The 16670-nt window shown below is 33.3% G+C and overlaps 1 protein-coding gene across 1 annotated transcript; it reads left to right on the top strand.

Moving 5' to 3' along the window:
* Positions 1 to 121: 121 nt before the first annotated feature.
* Positions 122 to 14877, top strand: cta (Guanine nucleotide-binding protein subunit alpha cta). Its single transcript, XM_089634466.1, has 3 exons — positions 122 to 803; positions 4186 to 4454; positions 13423 to 14877. Exons 1-3 carry the CDS (start codon positions 291 to 293, stop codon positions 13778 to 13780), a joined length of 1140 nt encoding a protein of 379 aa, XP_089490592.1. The 5' UTR covers positions 122 to 290; the 3' UTR covers positions 13781 to 14877.
* Positions 14878 to 16670: the final 1793 nt, after the last annotated feature.

The following is a 16670-nucleotide window of genomic DNA, read 5'->3' as shown; positions in this document are numbered from 1 at the left end:
TAAACACAGACGGACCAAGATTTTGCCCAAATTTTAATGGGTTGAGTTTATTTTTAATGCATCTCTTGTTGGCAACATTAATTAAGTATGACAAATTGTCGATGGTTGACAAGTAATTTTGTTTTGGAACGGAGTGGGTGTTACCTTTTAGTTATCGTTAACTCCTGTTTCAAGATGTTTAATGTGGAGAAAGTGTTCGGTGTTTTTCTAATTTTGAGAAGTAATACGGACATTCTGTAAATTGCAAGTTTCCGTTTGTGATATTCATCCACGTTCGCTTACCGCACTGTATGTCACTCAAAATGGCCAATGATCTATGGTCGTGTGCCTGTTGCTCTGATGCAGTAAGTTGCTGGCTGCGACTGAAGCTAAGTCCAGAGGAAATTGAGCAACGTTACAGGAGTAAAGAGATAGATCGCATTATTGAGAAGGACAAACAAGTCTTTCGCAGACAGGTCAAACTGTTGTTGTTGGGTGCAGGCGAAAGTGGGAAGTCAACTTTCCTGAAGCAAATGAGAATCATTCATCGAGTGAAATTTGAGCCCGAGTTGATGAGAGAGTATCAATGTATCATTTACCAAAATATCGTCAAAGGAATACAGGTTCTAGTTGATGCTAGGGAAAAGTTGGCGATACCCTGGGAGAACCCTCGCAACCTGGACATTGGCCAGCAAGCTGTACACTTCAATAGCACTGCCTCTTTAGAATCTAGATTATTTGTGCACTACGCCCCCCACATTCAGTCCCTGTGGCAGGATCGGGCTATTAAACGAGCATATGAAAGGAGACGGGAATTTCAGCTTGTGAGTATTTCTTTGTAATTAAAACTCTTGAAACCATCCAGGTTCTTCTCTGTCCCTCAGTTTTGGTTAGCAAATTATTAGAAGTAATCTATGCTTAGGGTAGCAGGACCTATTGCATTGGCTACTGATACAATTCCGGTGTAACCACTATTCACTGATTTAACATTTTTCTAAGAACCCCAATGCAAACCAATAATCTGACAGATCAAAGAGAAACTCAATAAAACAAACTGCAAAACAAAATGGCTCTCCTGCAACTTATTATTATACATTTACAAACAAGTGTCAAAAAATGTTATTAATTTTGATTGACCTAGTAAGAATAGTTCATTATTATAAAAAAATCGCTATCGTTCATCTTGATCTAGCTACATTGTTTGATAATTTGTATTAAATTTTATTTGCCAAATGACCTATATAATAATGTAATATATTTACAATTATTTTAATGCTAGGAAAAAGTGTCAGAATTGCCGTAGTGCATTCACAACTTTTACGCAGGAATAAGATGACCTGTCATTGTAATTTAACTACTGTTCCCGGGTCATGCCTCATCGTGTGGGAGGATTCAAATGCTGTAATGGCATCACGTTACATTATGATTAATTCCAGGGCAGGAAATGACTCACCACAATAAATCTATAATTAAAGGTTTAATAATGTAATCAGCCTTTTACCGAGCTACTGCGAATGTGTCTTAACACATTTCTGGTGGGTATTTTTTGCGCTGGCGCTACACTGTCTTAAAATAAAGGTCCCGCGCGAATTTCTTTAATTTGTTTTAAATCGCTATATCTTAGAAAATAATTAAAATATTATAATATAAATTTCTACGTAGTAACTCAGCATACCCAAACTATAAAAGTACTAAACAAAAATCAAATATTATTTGAAATGAAACTCAATTAACCTTGTAATATGTTTATTACGGTCCGCCTATCGGTATTTGCCCATTCCTGCTTTCTTTAAATATGCCTCACATCTCTTGCTCACTTGCACATAGAAGTTGAATGGGGCAGAACAGAGATAGAGATTCGAATTGGGTTTCACGGTCATAAAAACCCTCATTCCTTAAATTGAATTATTACAATAACAAAATATGTTATCTAAATAATATACTATCGTTTTGTTGAAATACTGATGTAAACGAAAGGCATGAAGATATATATATATATAAAAAGAAGACTTGCATTACGATTCGATAATTATGTACATATAGTTTTTTTTTCATATAAAAACATTGAATAATTCCGTCTTTTCTGCCATTGCCATGAAATAAAACTACCAAAAATAGAACTACCCTTCCTGGCGTTAAGCATCAATCGACCGAACGGGTAGAACTACCTTTCCCGACCGAAGTGTGTTAAGAATAAGATGGTTATCTCTACCTGCAATTCCTTGATTGATTATTAACATCTGATACAACTGATCGCTCTCGCACAAACTGTCGCAAAAAGTCACAAAACTCAGCGTGTTATTTGTATATTTGTTTAAATGCTATGATTGTCAGATATATTTGGGTCATTTAATCAGAATTGACAGCATTATATTTACGAGGGTGGTCTGAAAAGTTTCCGACCTAACAATGAAACAAGAATTTGTTTCTTAAGTTTTTTATTATATTATATATTTATTTTTCTACATAGTCTCCTCGTAACTCTACACACTTCTCCCAGCGATGCTCCCATCTCTCTAACCCGTCCAAATAGTACTCGGCGTTTTTCTCTGCAAAATAATTGTTCACAAAGGTGATTGCCTCCTCATTTGATGAAAATCTCTGTCCTCCGAGCGCAGTTTTTAGATAAAGGAACAAAAAGAAGTCACTCAGTTCAAGCAGTTCAAACCGTAATTTGTGGATTTTTGCCATGGCAACCAACCGTTGAGGTGTGAGACGTCACATTGTCTTGGTGAAACAGGATTTTCTTTTTCTGCAAGTGTGGCCGTTTTTGATTTTTTAAGATAATCAATTAAGATAACTCCATGACTATCTCAAAAAAAAGTCGCCATCACTTTCCCAGTTGAGAAACCTTTCCCTTTTTTGGAGCCAGTTCCCCCTTTGCAGTCCACTGTTTTGACTTTATTTTTGTTTCGTGCGTATAATGGTGTATCCAAGTTTCATTTACAGTAATTAATCGACGCCAAAACTTGGATTTATTGCGCCTAAACTACGCCAACAGAGCGTTGGAAATGTTCATTCGAACACGTTTTTGGTCTAACGTGAGCTAACGCGGCACCCTGATTGACATTTCTAAATCTTGATTGAATATGTGACAGACACGTTCTTTGGACATTTTCATAACCTTTGCTATCTCTCTCACTTTAATTCGGCTGTCGTCTAACACTATTTGGTGAAGTTTAGCAATGTTATCGTCAGTAGTTGCAGTTTTTGGACATCCCGAACGTTCATCGTCTCCCAAGCTCTTACGACCACATTTAAATTCAGCTGTCCAAAATTTCACTGTGGTAAATGATGGTGCAGAGTCCCCATATATAGAGTCTAACTCATCTTTGATTTGCGTAGGCGTATTGCCTTTCAAAAACAAAAATTTAATAACAGCTCGATACTCAATATTTTCCATTTTCACAAAAACACACACATCGACTCACTTAAACGACTGTCAACTAAAAACTGCGTGTCAAAAATGGCCGAAACTTTGGTGAGTAACTGTCAAAAGATGCACAGCTACATTCACTAGCTTTTATTGACGAGTACCGCCATTATGCATTGAGGTCGGAAACTTTTCAGACCCCCCTCGTATATCTATTTTCTGTACAATGGCACTGTTTTCTTGGAAAACATACCAGGTTGCACTTATCTCCCAATTTAACAGGGCTTTCATTTTGTTAATTAATTATTACTCATAGATCTGGTACATAACATAAAAAAATAAAAATGATTTGGAAAATAATGGGTTTTCGTGAACAGCGTGTACTGAAGAACCTTTGATTATCATACAGACCAAGGTTATTGGGAATTTAGTGTATGATCGGATCTCAGCACACCATACAGAATGAGGTTTTTGGTAATGTCGTGTATGATGGGACCTCGGTGTACTGTTCGGAATGCGCTTTTTGGGAATGTGTGAATTGTGGAATCTCAATAAATCGTGCTGACTGAGTTTTTTGGGAACATTGTGAATGATGGGACTGAGGTCCTGGGGTCCTGAGGTGTACTGTATGGATTGTGGTTTTTTGGGAACATTTTGTATGGTTTAGGAAATTTACCTAGGTTTTTACGAATATCGGGTATTGTGGACCCTTGTGCACCATATGAACAGAGGACATTGGAAATATTGCTCGTGGTAGAACTTATGTCTACCATCTTATGTCTCTTTCCTAATACACATCAATGTTTCATTTTATAATTTTTGATGTGTTTCAGAGCGATTCGGTGAGCTACTTCTTTGAGGAGATAGAGAGAATCGCCCGGCCTGATTACATTCCTACCAACCAAGATATATTGCACTGTCGCAAGGCCACTAAGGGCATCTCGGAGTTCATCATCCACATTAACAGTGTACCTTTTGTGTTTGTGGACGTGGGCGGGCAGAGGACCCAGCGGGAGAAGTGGACGCTGTGCTTTAATTCTGTTACTTCAATTTTATTTCTGGTTTCTTCATCTGAATTTGACCAAGTTTTATCAGAAGATAGGTGAGTAACAACTATATTATATAAAAAAATTATTAGAGTTATCAAATAAAATATTCAAAATGCAGACAAGTGTGTGGTGTGTTCTTAGTTATTATTTATCTAATCTAGGTCAATGCAACTATTCTCGGCTTACAACATTATTTCTTTTTTGAGCTTTTTGGGGTATTGCGTTGTGTTGTGCCTTGGGTTGACCTATTTGATATTTTTATTGCCAGCAATCCGGGCATTTGATGTCCTAGGTTTTTCCATGTCTGTTCTGAACCTGCTGTGATGAGCTTAAATCATCTCTTAGCTTATTACGTCCACCTTTCTGGGAAGATTGAAATATTTAGTGTGAATTTGTTACTTATTTTGGACATTACATTTCTCTTCAATAATTTATTAATCTAATTCAACGAGAAGATTATTTTCAAAGTTATCTGTGTACCTTTTAAAACACAGAATAAACATATTTCTTTCCATTATGATAATTGCTACACCATATTCACTATCAAAGCATTCAATCATATTCAAGACTGCATATGTACAGGGTTTTCTAATAAAAGGTGTTATTTTAAATAGCCCGCTATTTCGGTAGATGTTACTTTTGAAGCTGTCATTTTATGACATTTGACAAGTAGAAACTACGTCATTAATCAAAATGGAAGATACACGCTTCAACAACGCATTGAAATTATTAAAATTCACTTGAGTGAATCAAATGCAAATCATCTTGAGTGATGAGGACCATTTCCACCTCAGTGGCTTCGTCAACAAGCAAAATTGTCGCATCTGTGGCTTGGAAAACCCAAGAGTTATTGTTGAAAAGCCTCTCTATCCTCAACGTGTGACTGTTTGGTGCGGTTTATGGTCCGTCGGAGTCATTGGACCTTACTTTTTCGAAAATGAGGCTGGAGCAACAGTTACGGTGAATGGATTGCGCTATCGAGAGATAATTAATGATTTTTTATGGCCGGAATTGGATGGTATTGATCTGGACAACGTTTATTTTCAACAAGACGGCGCTACGTGCCACACAAGCAACGAAACCATTGTTTTTTTTATGATTGAATATCAAAATAACACCTCTTATTAAAAAAACCCTGTATTTTCTGACTGCCTGTATATCTAAATGTTCATAGTTCATATTTATTATTATAATAAACATTCTGATACTATTTTTATTTCTTGCTTATGCAATTTTCAAGGATTTTAGCATGAATTATTTCAAGTGTAAAATATGCTTAACTAAACATAATGTTATCTTGGTAAAGTACACTTTATTTTCTGATGTCACTAATGATTTGTCACACTTGTTTGTTCCACTAATGTTTGTGTATGTAATGAGCTCTAATTTATATATAAAGAAGGTTTTTTTTCCATTCACATAATTTGTGATAAAAGTGTAATAAAACACATGCATGGAATTTTTAAAGTAAACTTTTGTGTAGATATCAAACATAATATATTTTTTAATGGTTTTTCTTCAAGTTATATTTGATGTTCTAATCTAAATAGTAGTATTTCTTATATGTTAATTTGCTGTCTCCTTGTAGATTGTAATTCCCTGAATAGACTTGTTCATTTAACTGGGACTTCCTCGTTAAGGTCCATATTCTTCTTCTGAGATCATTGTTCCCATATGGGCTTGAAAATCCATGCAAATACAACTCTCCCTCCTTCTCCATTTTCAAACTTTGAGTCTTGCATTTTTTTAATCCATGTCCTTTAAGACAGCTGTGCATCCTTTTTTTTAACATGGCTAGCACAAAACACCAACGAAATGAATTTTGCATAGCAATTTATGTTTTTCTTGGGAATTCAAACCACAACCCCTAGAGTCGAAAGTCATTTCAATGAATAGAATGAAACCGTGAAAGTTAAGTGTGGATAGCATTACACCCAGATTGTGAAGTGTACACAGCATTATATAATGACCATGAAGCGTGCATAGCATTTTATACCACGACCATGAAGTGTGCATAGCATAATATATCATGTTGCCTGCAATTTATGTTTTTCTTGGGAATTCAAACCCCAACCCCCAGAGTCAAAAGGTATTTAAATATCATGACATATATACAGAGATGTGCTTTATTTCAAATAAATCCATTTCAAATGGAAATGCAAAATGGGTATTTTCCATTTTGCATTTTAAATGCTTTTCTAAAAACCATTTTGCATTTTAAATGCTTTTCTCAATGCATTTTCCATTTTAAATGCTTTTTTGCAACATTCTTCCTACTATCTCCACTCACCTTTTTTTCATAAACCCCAAATATCAGTCGGTCCTCAACCTCGCTACGAGAGATAATTTCCATTTGTCAAGTTGCTCCCTGGTAGGAGCCCTGGCAATTGAGTGATACCATTACAAAAAATACTGATTCAAATACTGAACATGGGGCCATGTCGCTGTAATATTAAATGTTAGATAGCAGTTTCTATGTTTTTACGTTGACAACATTAGTCCCGCGCAAATTTTTTGTGGTTTCATAATCTGTAGTCGTGGTGTTTTTGGATTTAACATCATGATTTACCATCATTATATATTTGTTCTACATTGATGTCCATTATTAAATGACAAAATTGTTCAAAAATTCTATAATAATTTTAATTGTTTGAATAAGAAACCATTTTGCATTTTCAATGCATTTTGAAAATAGGTATTTTGCATTTTGCATTTTGCATTTGAAATGCTTTTCTAAAAACCATTTTGCATTTTCAAATGGAAAAGTTTTGACCCATTTCCATTTTGCATTTCAAATGGTTTTGGGTACCCATTTTGCACATCTCTGCATATATATCATGATCACACTACAGTGAAACTCTCTTAAGAAGTTTTCCAAGGAACTGGACAAAAAAAACTTCTTAACTGGGATCCTAATTTGGTATTTAAAAAAAATTAAGTTAATTATAATATCCACAAGTAAGATTAATTAAACATATTTTATTTTTTCCGGCTACAACAACATAATGCTGGTAAATATCAGAAACGAAAAAAAAAAACAATTTACGATGTTCATATGTTATATGGCGTGTTTGTATTCTCTTTCCTATCGAAAATGCCCCAAAAATAACTGCCTATACATCTCGATTTCGCACGTAAAGTGACAGGACTTGAATGCACTTGCGGCTCTCCGAAATTTGCGTCCTTAATTACATGCCCTAAATTTTTTTATATTTTAATTCCTTTATAGTAAGAAATGTCCAGTAAATAAATTAACAACAAACCAGCAGTAAAATAAGAATTCCTAAATGACCAATTGCAATGCCGAATACCTAAATGATGACATACGGCTTTTATGACTTTGGACATTTTGAGGTATATTTCAGTTGATGGTAGATTTACCGTCGAACTTAAAAAACTTCTTATGTGGGAAGTGGTTTTAGCTGCAAAACTTCTTACCTGGGAAAAAATCATATTTTTTGCAGTTTTTTGTATGGAATTTTCAAGGGACTGAAAACAAAACTTCTTAAGCGGCAAAACTTCTTAAGTGGGAACTTCTTAAGCGAGTTTGTCTGTATACGGTGGTCATATCATAATATACCATAACCATGAAGTGTGCATAGCATAATATATCATGATCACACTATACAGTGGGCATAGCATAATATATCATGATCACACTATACAGCGGGCATAGCATAATATATCATGATCACACTATACAGTGGGCATAGCATAATATATCATGATCACACTATACAGCGGGCACAGCATAATATATCATGATCACACCATACAATGGGTATAGAATAATATATCATGATCACACTATACAGTGGGCATAGCATAATATATCATGATAACACTATACAATGTGCATAGCATAATATATCACAATCATATTAGGGTCAATCCGCACCAAATCATCCAGGCCATGTCACCCACCATCTCAGATTTTGATGAAACTTTAAATTTTTAATCCTTCCATATAGATAAGAAAATATACCAAATTTTACCTTCCTACCTCAACTCGTTTTTTTTTATGGGTGTTGAAGTTTGGGCAAAATAAGCGTTTTTACATATTCCGAGCACTCCGGAAGAGCTTGTACCTTCAATGAAAAAAAATTGTATCTTTGTCATTTATAGTGCAAATGCAATGAAAATTTTCAATATTATCAAGAAAACTATGCTGATTGCAGAAAAAAATAAATAAACTCTTTACATTTATCTACTTGACTTTAAAAAATTACCAAAAGTAATTTTTTAAGTAATTTTTGGGACGGAAAAGGTACTTTACAAAAAAGCAATATCTCGGGAAGGTACAGTGTTAATGAAGTAATTTTTTTTTTATTCATATATACAAATAGCGTAGAATCACATACAAAAATAAAATTCATGGCATTTTACTTGCTTCAATAAATAAAATCCATTTTAAACTTTTTTCAAACTTTTTGTAATTTTTTTTTATTCTTATCTACAATAAACATAGTACAACCTAAAAAAATAAAACTCCTGGTATTTTGTGTGCTTCACAGTGTAGAAACGTTTTTAAAATAAGAAATCTTTATCATACAGAATTGTTCTAGGTTTTTTTAAATCTAGATACAAAAATAAATAAAATCCATTTTAAACTTTTTTCAAACTTTTTGTGATTTTTTTTATATCTATTTTTAGTTTGTAATTGGGCAAGTTATAGTTTAGGTATATAGCTAGTAATATAGGTTGAATGAATGGACTAATATCAAAGAAACAGTCCTAGAGACAAGTCACTACATGGAAATGATGTATCTGCAACAAGAACAAGACAGAACATGAAAATTACTATCTGCCTCATCACTAAGTTTGCAGGATACTGCATGCTTTGTTTCCTCTGACATGCTTAGTTCTGAGTCAGCTTCAAAGCAGTGATCATCTATATCAGTGCTCCGCAACCTTTTCTCACCTACGACACACCAAATTTCTTCCTAGAATTCCGCGGCACACCAAAAGCTAAAATATATAGATATTTAATTGATACACAAATTTTACAATAATTTCTTGTTTTTTATTTGAAAAGTATACATACATACATATAAATATAACATATTTATTTTTATGCAATCTTAATAATTATTAAAAAATAATAATAAAATAATGAGCGATTAATTGTTAAATTATCCTGCGCTTGTTTCAATGAACACAAGTTTTATATTCGGCTCGATTTTTGACAGCCCCACCCGAAGTTCTTGGTCAAGACCTTTTAAGCATGACCGCCTATCATTTTTAATTAATACAAGCGTTGAAAAACTTTGCTCACATAAATATGTCGTTGAAAATGGAAGTAGTGTTAAGAATGCTTTCACGGAAATGTGAGGATATTCTTTTTAACGTAAATCCAGAAAACATCTAATTGATCTTCGGAGAAGTGAAGTATTAATGTCATGTCATTATTTAAATCTGTAAATTCCACTCGAATTTGCAGAGGCAGAGTGCTTCCGTAGAATTTATTGCATTGGTTGCAAAAGGTTTTCGAATCCAATAGTATTGTTCCGTATTAATGGAATAAAAATATTGACCAAATTTCTGCTGAAGCATACAATGTTGTTGGGCCAGATCCACAGTTGATTGTTTGTTTTCAATTGTACTATGATTGATCCTTTGGTACATTTCCAAACATCCTTTTTGCAACTCTTTCTGCCAAAGTTCGTTATTAAGTTCATTCAAATGCTCGAATATATCAGCCACGTATGCAAGTTTGGCTATCCAGTAATTATCATCGAGGTGCTGATATAGTTTGGGAATATTTTGAGTTAAAAGAAACTCACACACCTCGTGACGAAGCTCAAACAATCTAGCCAAAACTTTGCCTCGGGATACATTTCTGCACATTATTCCAGAAGATTCGCGAGTTTAGGGCTCTTGATTTAATTATGTTTACAATTTTAATGCATTCATTCATCGTGTTTAAAAGTTCCTCCGGTAAATTTTTGACCATCAATGCTTCTCGATGTATGCAGCAGTGTGTAAATTGTAACTTTGGATTTTTTTTTTGTTTTACACAAGAGACAAAACCCTTTTTACTACCCGTCATTGCCGCAGCGCCATCCGTGCAAACAGCAATACAATTGCTCCATTTAATATTATATATTTTGAAGAAATCATCGGTTACTTGAAAAAATTCTTCACTGGTAGTTCGCTCTGGAACCTCCTTACAAAATAAATAATGTTCTTTAATAAAGTCAAACTAATCAACTCGTCAATGAAAAGTACAATAGCTGTCAACTGTGCTTTTTTTTAATATCGGTTGTTTCGTTGATCTGAAGTGCAGCCAATAACAGTTTTCTAATCAGTGTTTCTAATATATTGTGAATACGTCTTTTAACAGTATCTGCAAACAATGAAAAATAGACAATATTATGAAAAATATTTTCTCATTGTGTATTAAATACATAATGAAATATTTTAAAATGTCAAATACATTGAATTTGCCCGCGGCACACCTGTGTCCGGCTCACGGCACACCAGTGTGCCGCGGCACACCGGTTGCGGAGCACTGATCTATATAAATACAGTAGTTGTTTCATGTTATGGTGTACGTTGTTAAAATGTCTCTAATCGAAACAAGTTTAGTCAAATGTAGTGTGGGACAACATAATGGTACTGAATGTCACAAAAAAAGTTATACTAAGTCAGAGAAATTAACGAGTGTGGATTTGTTAAGTGAATTTGAAAAAAAGCTTATTCAACAAAGAAGTTTTGTATCTACAGACTTGGTTTTCAACATTTGTGAGCACCACAGAATATTTAACTTAAATAAATATGAAACATTTCAAAAAGCTTGTTTTGACCCGTTCCAAAGCCACAAAAGGAAAATTACAAAAACTTTAAGAACAGTATCCTTGGAATTTTCAGAGAACATTAATACCATTCTAAAAGTAACTAATAAAGCAATCCCTGGACAAAAAATTTGTAATGCATGCATAGCAAAAATTAGTAAGAGCCAAAACCTTAACAATGAAATTGAAGAGCTTAACACTTTTCAAGAAGACATAAGTGAAGTTGAAAATGTTTTAAACAAAGAAATTTTTTTACAAGAAATCAACACTTCTTTAACTGACATTGGAGAATCTCCATTTAAACTACATGCAATACCATCCCACAGTAAGTCTAGTTACGCTAAACGGAAGTTAGATTCTGCTTGTTCAACCTTAAAGAAAAAAGTAAGTAAAGTTTTAGAAAAAGAATTTTCCCCAGTAAAATGTGATGCAAAAATACCAAGATGTATTCAAGAAAAAGCTAATGACATGGACAGGCTTGTTGAGTTGGTTAAAAAAAAATTGGAAACACAAGTTACACGCCGTGAGAGAATTCAGCTTCTAACTCTCGCTCCAACTTCGTGGAGTAGAAAAAAGGTTGCTGAAGAATTCAGTGTTGGTGAATACTCAGTTCGTAAAGCACGAGAGCTACTAAATGAAAATGGTATCATTGCTTTACCTGATCCAAAAAAAGGAAAACCATTAGACCAAGGAACAGTTACTTTGGTTAAAAATTTCTACCAAAACGATGAATTTTCTCGTGTTATGCCAGGGAAAAAAGATAAAGTTAGCATAACCAAAAATGTTTATGAACAAAAAAGATGCATGCATTACCAGCATGTTGTAAAGGACCGAATAAGTTTGACTTTTTTTATTTGCAAATACAGTATCTAGATTTTAAAAAACTTGGAACAATTCTGTATGATTAAGATTTCTCATTTTAAAAACGTTTCTACACTGTGAAGCACACAAAATACCAGGAGTTTTATTTTTTTAGGTTGTACTATGTTTATTGTAGATAAGAATAAAAAAAAAATTACAAAAAGTTTGAAAAAAGTTTAAAATGGATTTTATTTATTGAAGCAAGTAAAATGCCATGAATTTTATTTTTGTATGTGATTCTATGCTATTTGTAGATATGAATAAAAAAAAAATTACTTCATTAACACTGTACCTTCCCGAGATATTGCTTTTTTGTAAAGTACCTTTTCCGTCCCAAAAATTACTTAAAAAATTACTTTTGGTAATTTTTTAAAGTCAAGTAGATAAATGTAAAGGGTTTATTTATTTTTTTCTGCAATCAGCATAGTTTTCTTGATAATATTGAAAATTTTCATTGCATTTGCACTATAAATGACAAAGATACAATTTTTTTTCATTGAAGGTACAAGCTCTTCCGGAGTGCTCGGAATATGTAAAAACGCTTATTTTGCCCAAACTTCAACTGCCCATAAAAAAAAAACGAGTTGAGGTAGGAAGGTAAAATTTGGTATATTTTCTTATCTATATGGAAGGATTAAAAATTTAAAGTTTCATCAAAATCTGAGATGGTGGGTGACAAATCCAAAATTTTCTGGATGATTTGGTGCGGATTGACCCATTATACAGTGGGCATAGCATAATATATCATGATCACACTATACAGCGGGCATAGCATAATATATCATGATCACATCATACAATGGGTATAGAATAATATATCATGATCACACTATACAGTGGGCATAGCATAATATATCATGATAACACTATACAATGTGCATAGCATAATATATCACAATCATATTATACAGTGGGCATAGCATTATACAGGGGTTAAGAGGCGGACCTGACTTACTTTAACCAGCAATGAGCTTATATGGAGTAAAAAATGTAGAAGGCATTTTGGTCTCCGGTGACACTTTTTTTTATCGCCTAAAGAAATCGGTAGTTATTGGACAGTTCAGGTGGGGATAGGAGGTAGGGCAGTTACTTTACTGAGTAGACCAGAGACTACATACAAAAGATTTTTGTTTGTACTGAAAAAAAGCAACAAAATTGTCACTGGAGACATTTCATTTACATTTTTTTACTCCAAATAAGGGCCGGAATCCTTGTGTGCATTACATTATCTCATGATTATGAAGTGTCATACATTCCATGACCGTTAAGTATGCGTAGCATTACACTGTGAATGTCAAATGTGTATAATATTAGGTTGATAGTGTTATATATTCTTCTAATTTAAGTTAATTATTTTATGTTTCAGAGTAACCAATCGACTTCTAGAAGCCAAAAACATATTTGACACCATAGTGAATCATGTAAATTTCCAAGGAATATCAATAATATTATTTTTGAACAAATCTGACCTCCTGGAGAAGAAGGTGGCAAATCCGGAGACAGACATCCGCTGGTATTATCCCGAGTTCAAAGGGGACCCCCACTCACTGGCTCAGGTGCAGGCCTTTGTGCTGGATATGTTCGCCAACGTGAGGCGGGAACCCAAGAACACCCTCTACCACCACTTCACCACCGCCATCGACACGCACAACATCGAAGTTGTGTTCAACTCTGTCAAGGACACCATCCTCAACCGCAACCTGCATTCTCTGATGCTTCAATAATACATATCTTCTCACCGGCTTAATGTCTTCTCCTAGGATATAGTTCATATTTTGACCATTTTCGAACACGCTGGCAGCTTTGTTTGTGCAACATCAGATCATCTTATTTGATTCATGAGTTATTAATCACTGGTACATAACTGTTCTAACGTAGCAAACTGTATTGCATAAGGGGATTTTGTAATTTAGTTTTTGTACGAAACTGAGCATAGTAATATTGTAGGCGACTAAAGTCACTACTAAAAGCTTTAGAGGCTGAAGTTATCTGATAATTATCGTCATTAATATTTGAAATTTGATCAGTTTTACATTTTAATATTTATTATCCGTTTCATAGGAAACAAACGTACAATGAGATACAACTCTTTGTTTGCTCAAAAATCCTACATAAAAACGTTATCATTTTGCTTAGTCAATGTGTAAATGTCAAGCGGACAACCGAGTACAACTAACAGCGTTATTGCAGTAAACAGTAAACTGAGTGCAAATGGCCAAGTTAAGTTACAATGACCCATGCCAAAATATCTCTTAGCCAATTGCTTTTCTTCTAGAAGAGCTCTCGAAGTTGACTTCAAATAAATTTATCACATTGAAACTGCAATGGCAAATCTAAATAGAATTGAAGTTGTATAAAAGCTCAATGCAAAGTGGGTCAGTCGAGTTCTCGAAAATATAGTTAATTTAATTATTACTACTAGGTACAAGGTTGTTGTTTCTAAGGAATGTTATGTAAGAATTGTGGCATTTTTCAGATATTATTTATTGCTAAGGAAGGCTATTGACTATTTAGTTGGCTACCTAATTTGGATGGTCTGAAAGGACTAGATAGTGTGATTGTATAAAAGGTTGTTATTTTCTACATTAATTTAGTTGAGTGAATGCTAACAGGGATGGATCAAGGAACATGTGATTATCTTTAAGGTTAAGGGTTATTGTAGACCCATTTATGTATGTATGTAAATATTTCATAGTATATTTAGCAAATTAATGGTCTATTAACAATAAATGAGGCACATTTTCTTTTTTATGTATCTTGATGATACTTTTCTGTACATTCAAAGTGTTTTTTTTAATTTAAATTTTTTTTTTTTTTTAAGAATTGAGTGAGTGCTCCTCACATTTTTTAGCAACTTTTACACAAGTGAAAACAATAGGCAAGGTCTTTATTTCTTGTCTTAAAATATAATAAAAATATATAATACCTGATGGAACTTGACAGGGCTCCAGTCCTGATATGAAACTGCCATAAGATAAGATGTAATTACTTTGTTGCCCTGGCATCGAGCTGTCACAAGTTTTGTATATATAAATAGACATGAAATAAGTAATCATGTTATAAATGCATTATCAGTTTGTTTGTAATGGGACCCATGTTATTTGCATCTAGTTTGCCCTCGATAAATGAGCCTTTGCCAACAAATAGATTTTGATATTAATAAGGAATTGCAACTGGATTGTAATCTTATGTTCCAAACCTAGTCTGTTGAAAACATACATCTTTTGCACAATAAAGAATGTCCATTTAGCTTTATATTTGGGATGTGTTTATCAGTTACTTGGATGTTTGGGGATTTATTAGAGGTTTCAGGGGATAGAGGAGTGAGAAAAGAGCTTGCATAGGTGAGAATTTGTCCTTAGATGTAGAAATGCCGCCTTCTTAATGTGCCTTGTGTTCTTGAAATTTAAAGTTATGCAAAATTTGTTGTTTTGCAGTTATTGCATTTTATCAATTTGAAATATTGAATGAAGAATTTATAATACAACGCATAACTTTAAAATGTATTGATAGCATTATTTACAAGCAATCCAAGACTTATTTGGTCTAAAAGTCTGGTATAATATATTTTTTATCAACAAAATAATAGTTGGGTATTTTAATAAAGCAAAAATGGCAAGGGAAAAAAGAATGAAATGTAAATTTGAATTTTTTTGATATTATCAGTATGAAAACATGATGTATTTTTGTCAGGGAAGTGCGAGAATGTGATAACACTGAATAGTGTCTTAGAAGGAATCTGTAATAATTTTGCTGCTATGTGAACAACTTTTGATCCAGAACGTGAATCTCATTTTGTTGTAAGAATTTTTTTACTAGGTCAGTTGTGCAATTTTTTTTGACAACTTTATTTTTTAATAAGGTCTGAATGTTTGTTCTTTTTTTCAAACAAAAATGTACTGCGAACATTTCAATCTCACATTGTATACTTTAATAGTGTGCCTTTAACCTAATATTTTCAATATATTATGATGTATTTTTTTTACCTTCACGCAATTAGTTTCATTAAATCAAAAAGGATATAATGTTTTTGGACTCTAGGCTATTATTTATTGTTTATTTAATGCATTTGCGTGTAATTGAATAAGTCGAATCATTCATTCCATGTTTATTCTATGTAGTAAGCTCAGATTTTATTTGATTATACTGCATTAAATGCTTTTTGTATGTAGATAGCTTAAAACACTGTTAATGTTATGTAAATATATAGAAATATAAAATTATTTTTATATTTCAATAAGATTCATTAGAGTTTTTCTAAAATTTTAATATATTTGTGTAAACTTGAAAATAATCAATACGTATTGCACAATTATGAATGATTTGGCTGTCTTCAGAACATTATTAATTTATTCTCCACAAATTGGCATGCAAACATAATGATGAAACCAGTTAAAGGAAGGACAATTAATATGACTTTTCACCCCCCACCCCCACCCCCACCTCCAAGTCTCCCACCTCAATCTTTTGCAACCTCAGTCTTGTTCTATTATTTAAGGTCCAATGACTTGTCACAAACCGTTGCAGACTAAGCTGAAAGAAAAGTGGAATAGTTAACTTGCTTCACAGATATTTTAATACATGTAGGTAGAAATTATTTAATGCAGTTCAGAT

This window comes from Hesperophylax consimilis, chromosome 8 (genome assembly GCF_061612785.1).
Source record: "Hesperophylax consimilis isolate HC1 chromosome 8, BYU_Hcon_1.0, whole genome shotgun sequence".
NCBI classification, from domain to species: domain Eukaryota; kingdom Metazoa; phylum Arthropoda; class Insecta; order Trichoptera; family Limnephilidae; genus Hesperophylax; species Hesperophylax consimilis.
This window is presented reverse-complemented; position numbering and strand designations above follow the sequence as displayed.